The following is a 17,898-nucleotide window of genomic DNA, read 5'->3' on the forward strand; positions in this document are numbered from 1 at the left end:
TCGCCGACTCTAATCTAGTCCTTAGATGTCTGGGAATTCGTCACCAATTTTCGCATTGTATTATCGCAAGAATGCGCATCAAAGGACGTAACAAAAATAGCGACGAAGGAACGGCAATTTGGTTGTTGTTATTTGCGTTGTTGCTGATCTCGGCAAAAGGCAACCAACGAAATGATAGCAATTTTTTACGTTAATGAATTTTTTGAAGTGCTGTAGAAAGTTGTGCAAGTAATTAATTTCCAAATATATGTTCTGCAATGCCTCAATAGACGCTCCAATTTGCCTTTTAAATCTATTGCTAGACTAGCAATTGCAGCTTCTTAGTTTCCCTTAAAAACCCTTCTGTCCAGGCACGGAAATTCTCGGAGACGTACTGAACCCTCTGAAGAAATCAGAGACAGAAGAGGATTTCCAGACCAACAGCTTCTGCTCTCTCAAAGTGGCCAACAACGTCATTCTTATGCTCTGTGATCTCTGTAAGAGGTATACTCACACAGTGGAGAGATTTCTACCCAGGATCTACAGGTATCTGGCTTGTCCGGATGCTTTCCTGCGGTACCAGACACTGGCATGTGTGTTTGAGCTTCTGAAGCACGATTACATCAAAATTAGAGACAGTCTCTTCTTCAGGTTTCAACTGTACTTATTTTTAATCTGATTTGAAATCAGATTTATCGATGATCACTTGTAGCTTTCCGAAGCAGTTTTTAGTTTTCAATGACTTAGTTTTTAATGACTTCTTTGGTCAAAGGGGTTTTATCAATTATATTAGAGAGTAGTTGTAGGTTTTCAAGTGTTTCTGACCATCTGCAGCAATTATTATACTTCCAGATCTAATTTGGAGCTTTTTTGCTTTTTGCTTTTTTTTTTTTAAAAAAAAACTTTCGGTTGGAGTTAGTATTTTAGTGGTTTTTTTGTCCTATATTTCGGATTGATTTTTATTTTGAGATGTCTTTTGAAAGAAAGTTGATCACATAAAGTAAAATTTTGACCCAGTTTTGCCTATTTTAACCTATCTTTTTAATAGCTGCACAGCGATAGCTGAGGCTATTATTGGCCTTCTCTTGTTTTTTACAATTCAAAGAATTTTTACAATTCAAAGAATTTGAATTGTATTGGGGCGCTGTCTTTTTTTAAGATCTGTTCACACATTTTCATGATTTTTGAAGTCAAATTGGAGTAGTGATTTTGGTCACGCCGGTACAGGAAGTGCAGCGAAAAAGCGAGTGGTTTTGGTTTGCGGCGTGAAATTTTTTCGCTCTAAATTTAAAGTAGAGTGAGAAAACGGTGCTTGAACAAAAATTTGCTTTCTCGCTAGTGGTTTTTTAGTCACATGCGGCAATTTCGCTTTGATTTTTATCGTTTTTTCGATTTTTTGGATCGGATTTGTTACTAAATGGGTTTCCCAATCCATTCATAGTCCGTTCTTGGTCTAGTTTTCTGTTTAGTCAATGAAAATTCTTTGAATTGTACGTCAGGACTTGTCCTGCTATATTTTTTACTTCGCCCAATAAAAAGATGTTTCGCTTTACCTCATTTTGCCGCTTTTTCAACATTTTGCGTGATATCTTTTTGACTTCTCTTGATACTAATTTGAACGATTTTTTGCCTTTGAATATTCTTCTGCTGCTTATGTGTTTTCTATCATCAATTTCATTTTTGATTTAGTATGAAATCATGTTGTCTATCATATGTACAACAAGTAACAGGTTCGTGTTGTTTTTGTCTTAATCGCAGTGATTAAAAATGTAATTATAGGTGTTTTCTGATTCTTAAGTTTGAGCTTTCTTTTTTGAAAAGGTTTATCTTAGTCTCTAAGATTATTATCTGCCCTTTGCTTTCGGGATCTTTTTCAGATTAGAATCATGAATTATTTGAGGGCTATTGATAACCTTGTCAGGTTTTTCAGACTATCAGGTTTTTTGACCACATTAATTATTTTGGATTTTTTAACGTTACCAAACGTTTTCAATAATATAAAATTTTGCTGCATTTTGTTTCTCTTGTTGACAGTGGTTTAAGTTTCACCAATTGTTAGAGCAGACCCGGAGAATTAGTTAATGGTTTAATACAAAAGTTAGTGGCTTCCGCTGCAATTACGGTTTTGTTAAGGAAGTTTTGACGCTTCGAGTCGCTTCCGGAATTCTTCTGGCTATGTTTTTTATTTCGTCGTCATGGTTTTTGTTACGACCATGTGACGTCACAGCCACTTTTTGTTCATTCGTTCATGCAATTTCAACTGAATTGCATGTGTGACGTCATTTTTCGCTCTTAGTGGAGCGAGTTTTTTGTTCATGCGCGTGATTAAATTTTTGGTCACACTTGACTTACCTCACTCTCAAAAATGACTTCCTCAAATTGAAATTGACTTTTATTTACTTTAATTCAAAGAGATAAGGTCAAATGGTGTGTGTCACTCTAAATGAAGGTTAATTGAGATCAGCTAATAGAGGCAGCAATAACTTATACAGATTTTTAATCAAAATATAACAGATCAGCCTTAAATGAAAAGACGATTTTTTTGGTCTGTCTTTTTTACTGTTTTTTTTTAGACTGCCGAACTACGAATCTATTGCGGCTATTATCTGGCAATCTGGTAGCTATGTTCTGTTTTTGTGCTTTTTGCAAAAGTTTTTGTGAATTCGTTTGTTTACAACTGTTTTTTGGACTTTTGCTAAGCACAGTCAGGGACACCCGAATTTTAACTGACTTATTTCGGGTGCTGTGTCCGTCATTAATGTGAAGAGAAACATTATTATGGCATCTTTCCGGATCAATGGTTTGAGCCTAAATTTTTCGAGATTTTTTGAACGTCGTTTTTAGATTTTGAATTTTTTTGTTCTTTTCTCCTTTCTTCAGTTTTATCTTTATATTGCTTGTGTGTTTTGTCTAGCATGTTTATGGTCATTGCGTGAACGAACTCTAACTTTATCGCACCGTCTGTGACCAAAAACTGTTCTGAAATTCAAATTTATGAAGATTTTTCAGGAAAATATCTGATACTGCTATTCTCATGTCATTTTTCCTCTGTGTTTGAGAACATTTTTTTAAAAAAAAAACCTATTTTGTCTGGCGAGTTGTTGGCTGAGTTATTAGTGGATTGCTTCGAATTGATTCCGAGTCTTCCTGTTGATTTTTTTACTTTAACAAACATTTTGCCCAATTTTGCCGCTTTCAACATTTTGCGTAAAATCTTTGTGACTTCTCTAAGCTAGTTTGATTTTTCGCTCAAAGAACCTCTAGACAGCGTTTGCTCTCCTAGACAAAATAAAATGAGCAGAGTCAATATCGAAATCAAAAGTAGAAACTGGATGAAGTCCAGTTTTGGATGCCCGGTTTTTCAACTTTATTTTATTACTCTTAGTTGCCAGTTGTCATGCGCACTGCTGATGATACTAATTGCTGCATCCTTTGATTAAGTCATGAGAGTGTGTGTAACTACGAAGTCCTATCAAATTAGCGCGTTCACGTTTGTCTTTTTTGTAATCAGAAAAAACAATCAGTTTTTTCTGATCTTTGTTTCTATCCCAATAGGGGCCAAGAGATTCAGTGGCGGCTATTTTCTTACAATCTGCTAGATATGACTTTTTTCCAAGAGGTCTGCAAAAGTGAGCTATCACAGCTATTCTTTCGCAATCTTACAGTTGCTATCTATGATTTGCGTTGTCCTGTTATTTTGCCCAATTACTTGTTTCGAAGTGGTTCCCTTTCATCAATGTCCATGTTCTGTAGCGGGAACAAATACCGCAATGAAACTAGACCTGATAAACCTGCAGTTCACTGTTTGATCATGATATTTTTGCCAAAATTTGAAATATCGTAGCTTTATTCTGATTGCCCAAATTTGGGCTAATATTTATAACTCTTTGTGGGAGACTTGATTTCTTGAAACAAGCAACGTCTTTACCTAATCATGCATATCTTGATATTTATGAAATTTTGAACATAATTCAATTTTTGTTTTGCTGTAGCTATTTCTTGATCTCATCGCCCTCATAAATAAAAGCTTTTAAAAAAAGCACAGCATTTTAGCACTACGTTTGAAAAAAAATTTAACTGCAATGCTATGTAATATACCACGCCCAACGGTTGAGTTTTGAAGATTTCATAATTTGAATTTCACCTCGGGTTAAGGTTTTAACATGTTTTTGACAACTGTGTATCAGTAAGTTCAGGGTTGCAATGTTGCAGTGTTCGTTTTTATTTGTATTGGGTCGCTCTATTTTACGACTCGAAGATGGGTAATTGTGTTTTTGATCGCTAATTATGGTGACGTAGAGAGAGGAAGTGAAATGCGTAAAAACACAGTAAGTAGGTTGAATTGCAAATAGAACAGCAAAGACATCAGATGGTGGTTTTCTCTTCATATCATTTTTTTGAGAAAGTTTGTGCAAAATAATTTTCGCTGAGCAAGCGAATTTTTCTTTATCACAGTTGACACTCCAATTTTTTTCAGTTAAAGGCGTTTATCTCAATTTTCTAAACTAGTAATGATGCGTTTGGAAGAATTTTTGATCATCTGAAGCAATTAATAAACCTTGATTCAATTTTAAGCTCTTTTTTATACGATTTGCCATTTTACAAATTTTGTGACCTTTTTTTAGTAGTTTTTGTATTCTTTTTCAAATTTTTATAGAATTTTGAGTAATGTGTATATGGGTACCTCCGCAGCATAGAGCCGCGATACGGTACCCATATACACATTACTCTATTTCCCTTTATATATCCACTACTCTATATTCACTTCTTTTATTAATAGCCGCACAGCGATAGCTGGGGCTATTATTGGCCTTCTCTTGGTTTTTTTTTATTTCATCGTCATGATTTTTGTTACAGCCATATGACGTCACAGCCACTTTTTGTTCATTCGTTCATGCAATTTCAAGTGAATTGCATGTGTGACGTCATTTTTCGCTCATAGTGCAGCGAGTTTTTTTGTTCATGCGCGTGATTAAATTTTTGGTCACACTTGACTTACCTCACTCTCAAAAATGACTTCCTCAAATTGAAATTGACTTTTATTTACTTTAATTCAAAGAGATAAGGTCAAATGGTGTGTGTCACTCTAAATGAAGGTTAATTGAGATCAGCTAATAGAGGCAGCAATAACTTATACAGATTTTTAATCAAAATATAACAGATCAGCCTTCAATGAAAAAACGAATTTTGTTGGTCTGTCTTTTTTACTGTTTTTTTAGACTGCCGACCTACAAATCTATTGCGGCTATTTTCTGGCAGTCTACCAGCTATGTTATTTAAAATCTATCATTTCTTGTCTCACTTAGTGCAAACCACTAGTGTCGAGTTAAGCTGGTAATTAACCGTTATCAGACGGATAGTTTGGGTTCTATCCCCACTGACTTCAGTGGACGTCCCCAGATACTAGTATAAAACTAGTGAGACCGTGTAACAAGCACGTAAAACCAACTTGCGAAAATAACCTGAATAAAAAACCAGCTTAACTCTTTTATAAATTTTAAATTTTGCTAATATTTATATAAAAATTAGTTGTAAAATCTAAACTCACCATTAAAACTTTTAATGCCTTTATCATCAAATGGATCAATAGCCATTTTATATTGTTCTTTTGTTTCTAAATGGTGTTTCTTACTATCAATAGTAAAATTTGTAACATATTTTTTTTAGCTTCATATATATAGCGTTTTTATAGTCTTCAATAGTAATTTGGTTTTTAATAGTAGCTTTGGTTATACCTTTTTACTTTTTCTCATCTTCTCCTTTAAATCTATTATAACAATATGCTTTAGCTTTAAGGAAGCAGGCTTCTGTAATAGTATCATTAGTTAATTCATCCTTCATCTTACCTAACTCATTATTATGTAAAACATCTTTTATCTTATTCATTTAGTTTCTATATTACTATCTAAGGAACATTTATGTTTATAAATATACTATCAGTATCCGTATAATGATAACTACAATCTAACTCTTTCTCAAAGTAATCATTTATAGATTCATACATAATTAGTTTAGCTTTCTCTAATATAACAAAACCAATATAATTAAACTTATCTAACTTAACATTACCTCTTGTTTTATGTACACCCACTAGATCATCATCAAACTCTACAACATATTTAAAACTAATATTTTCTACTAATTTAATTTATCTATCTACTTCATTAACTAACTCTACATCTTCTCTATGGCGTACATTTTCTATTGTTTTTCCATAGAAGGCATTATTCATCAGTTTAAAAAATACATCTCCAAATTTATCACCCTTAGCTTTAGCTTTTTTTCTTTTCTGATTATTAAACTCAATATAAGGCTTTAACCACTCACTCTTACTATACTCTAACTTTTGCTTAATTGTAATATCTTCAAACCACTAGCTAAAAACCAATCTAACATCTCGCCATCAATTACATAATCGTTTTTATCCGTTAACTTCAACGTTAACTTCTCATTGGGTTTATATCCTTTCTTTTTTTTTATTTTGATAGTCTGTAAACTGATCAATGTTAGCCTTTGTCTTTTCTGGGAAGAATGGATATTTCTTTGTCTTTTGTTTCAACTCATCATTATACTTTACATCAATGGTGTAGATATAACCTTTTGTTGAGCTAGATTGTGTATAATCATTGCCGTCACATACTTTGATCTCACCAGTAGGTAAAGCTTGAACCATAGCAGAAGCGTATAATGAGTTGAAGTCTAAGTATTTTAGATAATTCTCTTTCCCTGTATACTCAGGATCTATTTCTTTATTTTTACATTTTACATGACAATCACCTAATACTGAAGCTAACCCACCTCTAATACCATGTTGTATTGTATCATAAATATTAACTGTTTTTTTAATAATATTTAAGTCTATCATTAGTATATTTCAATCCACATAACCAAGTTAATCCAGGAGTAGAATATAAGTAACAAGGATCTATTTCATAATATTCTAAACACATCTCTTAACCTTTCAAATACATCTACCGATAATAATACATCTGTTTTAAGATATAGCATCATATAGTCTTTTATTGATTCACATCCAGTATTGTTCCAACAATCTATTGCTTGCTTATATTCTTTATCTGTAATACCACTTTGTTTCAACTTAGAATAGAATGCTTCCTTAGGTGGTAATGTTGTTTCATGTAGTTTATCTATACTATCAAACCATTCATATGGGAATATACCTTTACGACTCTCTAACCCAAATTTGTTTAATGTTACACACTCTTTATCACTCAATGTTTTACTTATAGCATCTAAGCTAAGTGGATGGAAGAACCTAAACATATCTAATGTTTTTGCATAACCCATATCAATACTAATATAATTCTTATCAGTTTTAGTTAATACTTTAAGTCTAATCTTCTTTGCTAGTTTAGTTATAAATAAGTGATTATCATAATTAGTAGAATTAAATGCATATATTGGTTCGAATGTATTCTTAGCTTGGAGGTTATATTTATTGTGAGCAAAACCTCTAGATTTACCATTTAGATTATCATGATCTCTAACAATGTCATTACTCAAGTTCTCTCTACAATAGAAACACTCAGTAGTAAGTGGAGTAATAGTATCTTCATTAAGTGGAATATTAATTTCAAATATATCTTTAAATAATTTATTAGAATGATTTACTCTACTTATAAACCAATCAACTATATCTTCACCGGAATAACTTCCATACTTATCTTCTAATATATCAGAATAGTCACTTTTTTTACATAAACCACAAGCAATAGGAAGTGTTTTTTGTTTTTATTATACATTCAAAATCATAATACATAGTAAAAGGTACTCTGTTTTTATAATGTAACTCAGTAGTACAACCAGCAGAAGGATAAAACCTATGTATATACATTCTTCTTTTAACAAATCTTTGCATGCTCCAACCAGATTGATTCATCTCTTGTTCTTGAATTCTAGTCTCTAGTTCACTATTCAACATATCCAAGCCATGAGAACCATTATATTGTCTAGTCATTAGTCTAAATGTGAATTCGTTTTCTTCTAACTTATCATCTGTAGGTTTGTATGCTTTACTACATCAAAGGTGTTAAACTTGATATGGGGAGGTATTTTATACATTTCCTCTAATACATTCAAGAATTCATTATCTTCATAATTACTACTTGTTATCATTATTTGATTATACTTCATATTATGATCTAATCCCAGCTCATTAACTTTATCTCGCCACTTCCCATCAACAAGTTTTTTCTGATTAACATTTTCTTTATGTTCATCTGATTCATTGTATTCATTTTTATTGTTATATCTAGTATTACATATATTGCAATATACTGAATTATCTTTAGATTTAGTACTATCAGTGAAACTGCTTTGCAGATCTTCAGTTATATCTTTATCTTTACCATCGGTGGAACCGCTTCGCGGATTAACATTATCCATATGCATCTTTGTTTTCAAATGTTGATCCACACTACATTGACTCAGAGTAGTCTTACATATTACACATTCGAACTTACTCCCATTCTTTATTATTTCCCCATTAACTAATCTTACATTATTCCTATGATTTAATGTTTCTATATGTTTATTATATTCAGTACTATTATCCAGATACATATCACAACTATCACAATACTTTATTCCCTCTAGTTCAGGATACTGATTATCTATCTTTTGTTCTATATCTTCATTAGTAACTTTTATTCCACCCTCATTAGCACTCTCAATAATTTTATTTCTATTATATAATCGATCATTCTTTTTACGTTTAAGTGATTGATTATGCCTATAATATTTCTTTTGAGTTAACTCTTGACTGCAAGCTTCATATTTAAACTTATTTGGTTTAGGCTTCTAGACATAGACAAAATCATCAGATGAAGATGATTCTCTATCTGAATCTGAATCTTTAGATTGATCTAAGTCTTTAGATGATTCTCTATTTTTACCTTGATCTAAATCTGGATAATATTTTGCTTCAACCTTTCGCAATGACTCACACATATCTTCTCGTTGTTTTAATTTTGCATCCTGTTTATCATATGATTCTTTTATCTCTTCATTTATTTGATTAAACCTTCTGATTCTAAAGGTTTTTCTAATTCTACCTTTTGTCTTTCTTTGTCTACTGGTTTGATTTCTTCCCTTGGTTTGTTTTTATTTTTTAAGATTTGGGCTGCCGTGCTAGTAGAACTAGATTGAGATTTCTCACTTCCAGATTGGACTTGTCCACTTCCAGATTGGACTTGTCCACTTCCAGATTGGACTTGACCTCTTCCAAATTGAACTTGCTCACTTTGAGGTTGAACTTGTCCATTTCCAATTAGAATGTTCCCGTTGTTTTCCTGCACATTCATTTTTATACATCAAATTTTGAAACAATGTTATTTATATACCTTTTCAATACTATAAAAATGAGTAGTATTAAATGGGATAAATGTAAAGATAAAGCTTGGTGTTGGAGTTGTAATGAGTGCCAAAGTAAACCTTTACCATGTTTTGTATGTAATGAAATTATAACATATAGAGAGAGACATAATCATATGGTTATACATTATAATGATCCCAATCAATATTTAATATGTAAAAAGTGTAAAGTAAATAAACATCTCTCTCACTATAGATTTAAACATTACACTTGTAGGATATGCTTATATCTCAATAGATATAGATTTGGTCATACTAAAGAAAGACTTAGAGAACATGTAAAGAAATTTAATTTCGAACTTTAGTCCTATTAAAATGTTACTTGTGTTCCCGTTATTTATTATGTTGCTATTTATTATTATAATTGCTTATTGGAATTATGATAATTAATCTGATTTAAGGAAGAGATTCAAAGGATATAGAAATGTTGTACCAGAACCATTTGAAATTAAAAAACATAACTTTATTATATATGGTCCATCTAATTCTGGTAAAACAACTTTTATAAAAGATTTTTGTGGTTTGTATGATACTGTTAATGTATTCTGTATTGATGGTAGTGAGTGGAAAGGATATATTGTATACGGCATTGATGATTTGAAGTTAATAGATAATTTAGATAGTTTTGCTAATAGTCTTATTGTTTTTGATGATATGGGAGAAAACATTAGATTACCAGCTATAGACTCATTGTATTCTAAAGGTAGACATCACAATATTAATATAATATGTGTAGGTCATACTGTAACAGATTTAAATACTAAAGCAAGAGATAACACCCCAGCTATATATATTACTTTAAGTAGTTCACAACAATTCTTTGAAATGAGTACAAGAGAAGTTTAAAATTGATTCTAATCTATATAGATTTAAACATTATAAGTATGGCATAATAAATTATAATACTATTAGTGACTATTATATTGTATTAGATAAAGATAAAAATGTTGTATACCATTCTAGAATAGGTGATCTTGATATTGAGAAGCATATTGATTATACAGAGTTTAAGGAAAAGGAATATAATATACTAAGTAGTTATTTAACAGATAGAATGTTAGAACCAACACATAATAAACCAAATGAGTTGATGTTCTATTTTGAAGAATATTTAGACTTTAAGGGAATAAATAAATCTTTTAATTTTTATAAAACATATACAAATATAAAAAGTGTATATAATGAGATACATAGTGGAAGTGTTGCTATGTTTGGTGCAATTAGTGTATTAGGAATTGCATATAGTTACTATCAAAAATGTGGTAATAATAATGATAATAATATTAATAATAATATTAATGGTATAGATATAATGGATATAGATAAGGCAAAAATTAAATTAAGAAATGGTACGAAGATGACAATAGGTTATGGTTTGATTGATAAAGACAAAATTGATCTCAATGATCCTTTTAATATAATATATATGTTTGCTATTAGTCTTGTATCTATTTATGCAACCCATAATGTTATTAATTCTTAAACTAAAAATGATGATAATATGTAGAGAATGTAATATTGAAATTGATACTAGTAGTAGATATCCAGAACATGAACTAATGAATCATTATAATATTATACACAATAATTTAATTGCAAGATATATGAAATGTATGCATAGAAAACATAATGGTTATCACTTTTTGGATAAATGTAAAGTTAATAGTACAGGTCTTATAACATCAGTACATAGATATTTTGATTATACTGATATTAATAATAATGTTAGTGATAATGATAATGATAACAATAAAGATAGAGATAAAGATGATTTAAATAAAGTTTTGAATAGTCTAAAAGATAATATAGAGAATTTAAAAGATTACATTTAAAATGAATTAAAACAGAAAATTTAATTGAGATAAAAACGGAAATTATAAATGACTTAAAAACAGAAAGATTATTTTAATCATGATAATCCCGCAGAATGCGGGATTATCATGATTAAAATAATGTATATAATCCATAATAATCCATGTAATCTTTGTAATTTGTAATCACTTTTCTTAAATATTGTCAGAAATTTGGGATTGATTACTATGTGCTCTTTTTTATGTTTATTAAGAGAAGATCTATTTATAACAATTTTACATATGGGACATGAAACTTTTTGAGAACAACAATCTTTACATAAACCACCAGTTTTAAAAAAACAATCTCTATTCTTTTCAATTTTACATAAACAACAAACTCTAGTTGTTTTATTATCAGTTTCATTACTTTTCTTCTTAATATTTGTTTCTGTTTTTAAGTCATTCATAATTTCCGTTTTTATCTCATTTAAAATTTCTGTTTTTAAATCATTTTCAAGGTAATTTTTTAAATTCTCTATAATATTATCTTTTAGACTATTCAAAACTTTATTTTTATCATCTTTATCTTTTTTGTTATCATTATCATTATCACTAACATTATTATTAGTATCAGTATAATCAATATATCTATGTAATGATGTTATAAGACCTGTACTATTAACTTTACTTTTATCCAAAAAGTGATGACCACTATATTTTCATGCATACATTTCATACATCTTGCAATTAAATTATTGTGTAAATTATTATAATGATTCCTTAGTTCATGTTCTGGATATCCACTACTAGTATCAATTTCAATATTACATTCTCTACATATTATCATCATTTTTAGTTTTAGAATTAATAACATTATGGGTTGCATAAATAGAAACAAGACTAATAGCTAACATATATATTATATTAAATGGATGATTGAGATCAATTTTGTCTTTATCAATCAAACCATAACCTATTGTCATCTTTGTACCATTTCCTAATTTAATTTTTGCCTTATCTATATCCATTACATCTATACCATTAATATTATTATTATTATTATTATTATTATTATTATTATTATTATCATTATTATTATTATTATTATTATTATTATTATTATTATTATTATTATTATTATTATTATTATTATTATTATTTTATTATTATTATTATTGTTATTATCACATTAATGATAGTAACTATATCCAATTCCTAATACACTAATTACACCAAATATAGCAACATATCCACTATGTATCTCATTATATACTTTTTTTATATTTGTATATGTTTTATAAAAATTAAATGATTTATTTATTCCCTTAAAGTCTAAATATTCTTCAAAATAGAACATCAACTCATTTGGTTTATTATGTGTTGGTTCTAACATTCTATCTGTCAAATAACTACTTAGTATATTATATTCCTTTTCCTTAAACTCTGTATAATCAATATGCTTCTCAATATCAAGATCACCTATTCTAGAATGGTATACAACATTTTTATCTTTATCTAATACAATATAATAGTCACTAATAGTATTATAATTTATTATGCCATACTTATAATGTTTAAATCTATATAGATTAGAATCAATTTTAAACTTCTCTTGTACTCTTTCAAAGAATTGTTGTGAACTATTTAAAGTAATATATATATAGCTGGGGTGTTATCTCTTGCTTTAGTATTTAAATCTGTTACAGTATGACCTACACATATTATATTAATATGGTGATGTCTACCTTTAGAATACAATGAGTCTATAGCTGGTAATCTAATGTTTTCTCCCATATCATCAAATATAATAAGACTATTAGCACAACTATCTAAATTATCTAATAATTTTAAATCATCAATGCCGTATACATTATATCCCTTCCACTCACTACCATCAATACAGAATACATTAACAGTATCATACAAACCACAAAGATCTTTTTATAATAGTTGTTTTACCAGAATTAGATGGACCATAAATAATAAAGTTATGTTTTTTAATTTCAAATGGTTCTGGTACAACATTCCTATGTCCTTTGAATCTCTTCCTTAAATCAGAATAATTATCACAATTCCAATAAGCAATTATAATAATAAATAGCAACATAATAAATAACGGGAACACAAGTAACATTTTAATAGGACTAAAGTTCGAAATTAAATTTCTTTACATGTTCTCTAAATCTTTCTTTAGTGTGACCAAATCTATATCTATTGAGATATAAGCATATCCTACATGTGTAATGTTTAAATCTATAGTGAGAGAGATGTTTATTTACTTTACACTTTTTACATATTAAATATTGATTGGGATCATTATATTGTATAACCATATGATTATGTCTCTCTCTATATGTTATAATTTCATTACATACAAAACATGATAAAGGTTTACTTTGGCACTCATTACAACTCCAACACCAAGCTTTATCTTTACATTTATCGCATTTAGTACTACTCATTTTTATAGTATTGAAAAGGTTTATAAATAACATTGTTTCAAAATTTGATGTATAAAAATGAATGTGCAGGAAAACAACGGGAACATTCTAATTGGAAATGGACAAGTTCAACCTCAAAGTGAGCAAGTTCAATTTGGAAGAGGTCAAGTCCAATCTGGAAGTGGACAAGTCCAATCTGGAAGTGGACAAGTCCAATCTGGAAGTGAGAAATCTCAATCTAGTTCTACTAGCATGGCAGCCCAAATGTTAAAAAATAAAAACAAACCAAGGGAAGAAATCAAACCAGTAGACGAAGAAAGACAAAAGGTAGAATTAGAAAAACCTTTAGAATCAATCAGAAGGTTTAATCAAATAAATGAAGAGATAAAAGAATCATATGATAAACAGGATGCAAATTTAAAACAACGAGAAGAAGATATGTGTGAGTCATTGCGAAAGGTTGAAGCAAAATATTACCCAGATTTAGATCAAGGTAAAAATAGAGATTCATCTAAAGACTTAGATCAATCTAAAGATTCAGCTTCAGATAGAGAATCATCTTCATCTGATGATTTTGTCTATGTCTAGAAGCCTAAACCAAATAAGTTTAAATGTGAAGCTTGCAGTCAAGAGTTAACTCAAAAGAACTATTATAGGCATAATCAATCACTTAATCATAAAAAGAATGATCGATTATATAATAGAAATAAAATTATTGAGAGTGCTAATGAGGGTGGAATAAAAGTTAATAATGAAGATATAGAACAAAAGATAGATAATCAGTATCCCGAACTAGAGGAAATAAAGTATTGTGATAGTTTTGATATGTATCTGGATAATAATACTGAATATAATAAACATATAGAAACATTAAATCATAGGATTAATGTAAGATTATTTAATGGGGAAATAATAAAGAATGGGAGTAAGTTCGAATGTGTAATATGTAAGACTACTCTGAGTCAATATAGTGTGGATCAACATTTGAAAACAAAGATGCATCTGGATAATGTTAATCAGCGAAGCGGTTTCACTGATGGTAAAGATGAGGATATAACTGAAAATCTGCAAAGCAGTTTCACTGATAGTACTATATCTAAAGATAATTCAGTATATTGCAATATATGTAATTTTAGATATAACAGTAAAAATGAGCACAATGAGTCAGATGAACATAAAGAAAATGTTAATCAGAAAAAACTTGTTGATGGGAAGTGGCGAGATAAAGTTAATGAGTTGGGATTAGATCATAATATGAAGTATAATCAAATAATGATAACAATTAGTAATTATGAAGATATTAAATTCTTGAATGTATTAGAGGAATTGTATAACATGCCTCCCCATATCAAGTTTAACACCTTTGATGTAGTAAAGTATTCAAAACCTACAGATGATGAGTTAGAAGAAAACGAATTCACACTTAGACTAATGACTAGACAATATAATGGTCCTCATGACTTGGATATGTTGAATAGTGAACTAGAGACTAGAATTCAAGAACAAGAGATGAATCAATCTGGTTGGAGCATGCAAAGATTTGTTAAAAGAAGAATGTATATACATAGGTTTTATCCTTCTGCTGGTTGTACTACTGAGTTACCTTTCACGTCTAGATATATACTTAATATACATAATACTGATAATAAATGTTTATTGTGGTCTTTAATTGCTTATCTACATCCTGCATCACGTGATCCAAATAGAGTTAGTAAATATAAAAAACCAGAGTATACTAATGAGATAAAATTACCAAAGCTTCCACCTCCATGGGGAAACAAGACCGGAGGTCCTTATGATTATTATACAAGAACTAAATAAAGATAAAATATTATTTAATGTGTTTAATCTAAATAAAAATAAAACTATTAATCCTGTGTTAATCAATCATAATGATCCTGAAGGATGTAATATTTTATACTGGGATAATCATTACTTCCTATGTAAAGATGTATCATTCTTATTAAGAAAATCATCTAAACATGAATGTTATCCATGTCTAAAATGTTGTGTATCATTTCTAACTGAACATGCATTAATTAAACATTTGGTTTTATGTAATTCACAGAAACATGTGGGAAGAAGAACATTCCATAAAGATGAATATCTAAAGTTTGATAAGTTCCATTATAAAAACAGAGTACCTTTTACTATGTATTATGATTTTGAATGTATAATAAAAACAAAAAACACTTCCTATTGCTTGTGGTTTATGTAAAAAAAAGTGACTATTCTGATATATTAGAAGATAAGTATGGAAGTTGTTCCGGTGAAGATATAGTTGATTGGTTTATAAGTAGAGTAAATCATTCTAATAAATTATTTAAAGATATATTTGAAATTAATATTCCACTTAATGAAGATACTATTACTCCACTTACTACTGAGTGTTTCTATTGTAGAGAGAACTTGGGTAATGACATTGTTAGAGATCATGATAATCTAAATGGTAAATTTAGAGGTTTTGCTCACAATAAATATAACCTCCAAGCTAAGAATACATTCGAACCAATATATGCATTTAATTCTACTAATTATGATAATCACTTATTTATAACTAAACTAGCAAAGAAGATTAGACTTAAAGTATTAACTAAAACTGATAAGAATTATATTAGTATTGATATGGGTTATGCAAAAACATTAGATATGTTTAGGTTCTTCCATCCACTTAGCTTAGATGCTATAAGTAAAACATTGAGTGATAAAGAGTGTGTAACATTAAGCAAATTTGGGTTAGAGAGACGTAAAGGTATATTCCCATATGAATGGTTTGATAGTATAGATAAACTACATGAAACGACATTACCACCTAAGGAAGCATTCTATTCTAAGTTGAAACAAAGTGGTATTACAGATAAAGAATATAAGCAAGCAATAGATTGTTGGAACAATACTGGATCTAAATCAATAAAAGACTATGATGTTTTATCTTAAAACAGATGTATTATTATCGGTAGATGTATTTGAAAGGTTAAGAGATAAGTGTTTAGAATATTATGAGATAGATCCTTGTTACACATATTCTACTCTTGGATTAACTTGGTTATGTGGATTGAAATATACTAATGTTAGACTTAAATATTATAAAGAAAATACAGTTAATATTTTTGATACAATACAACATTGTATTAGAGGTGGGTCAGCTTCAGTATTATGTGATTTTCATGTAAAATGTAAAAATAAAGAAATAGATCCTGAGTATACAGGGAAAGAGAATTATCTAAAATACTTAGACTTCAACTCATTATACGCTTCTGCTATGGTTCAAGCTTTACCTACTGGTGAGTTCAAAGTATGTGACGGCAATGATTATACACAATCTAGCTCCACAAAAGGTTAGATCTAGACCATTGATGTAAAGTATAATGTGTTGAAACAAAAGACAAAGAAATATCCATTCTTTCCAGAAAAGACAAAGGCTAACATTGATCAGTTTACAGACTATCAGAATGAAAATAAAAAGAAAGGATATAAACCCAATGAGAAGTTAATGTTGAAGTTAACGGATAAAAACGATTATGTAATTGATGGTGAGATGTTAGATTGGTATTTAGCTAGTGGTTTGAAGTTGGAAGATATTATAATTAAGCAAAAGTTAGAGTATAGTAAGAGTGAGTGGTTAAAGCCTTATATTGAGTTTAATATGCGGAAAAGAAAAGAAGCTAAAGCTAAGGGTGATAAGTTTGGAGATGTATTCTTTAAACTGATGAATAATGCCTTCTATGGAAAAACAATAGAAAATGTATACAATAGACAAGATGTAGAGTTAGTTATTGAAGTAGATAGATATATTAAATTAGTAGAAAATATTAGTTTTAAATATGTTGTAGAGTTTGATGATGATCTAGTAGCTGTGCATAAAACAAGAGGTAATGTTAAGTTAGATAAGTTTAATTATATTGGTTTTGTTATATTAAAAAAGCTAAACTATTTATGTATAAAGCTATATATGGTTACTATGAGAAAGAGTTAGATTGTAGTTATCATTATACAGATACTGATAGTATAGTTATAAACATAAATGTTCCTTTAGATAGTAATATGGAAACTGAAATGAATAAGATAAAAGATATTTTACATAATAATTATGAGTTAGGTAAGATGAAGGATGAATTACCTAATGATACTAATATAGAAGCCTGCTTCCTTAAAGCTAAAGCATATTGTTATAATACAATTAAAGGAGAAGATGAGAAAAAGTTAAAAGGTATAACCAAAGCTACTATTAAAAACCAAATTACTATTGAAGACTATAAAAACGCTATATATGAAGCTAAAAATAAATATGT

The 17,898-nt window shown here is 29.3% G+C and overlaps 1 protein-coding gene across 1 annotated transcript in view; it reads left to right on the forward strand.

Annotated features, from left to right (window-relative positions):
* Positions 1–17,898, forward strand: part of LOC142345784 (condensin-2 complex subunit D3-like) — a 127,046-nt gene that overhangs the window by 67,694 nt on the left and 41,454 nt on the right. Inside the window, exon 12 of the mRNA XM_075398130.1 lies at positions 351–630. Within this exon, the coding sequence (XP_075254245.1) occupies positions 351–630 (280 nt within the window). The remainder of the gene's footprint in view (positions 1–350; positions 631–17,898) is intronic.

Source organism: Convolutriloba macropyga, chromosome 9 (genome assembly GCF_964194025.1).
Source record: "Convolutriloba macropyga chromosome 9, txConMacr16.3, whole genome shotgun sequence".
NCBI lineage: Eukaryota > Metazoa > Xenacoelomorpha > Acoela > Convolutidae > Convolutriloba > Convolutriloba macropyga.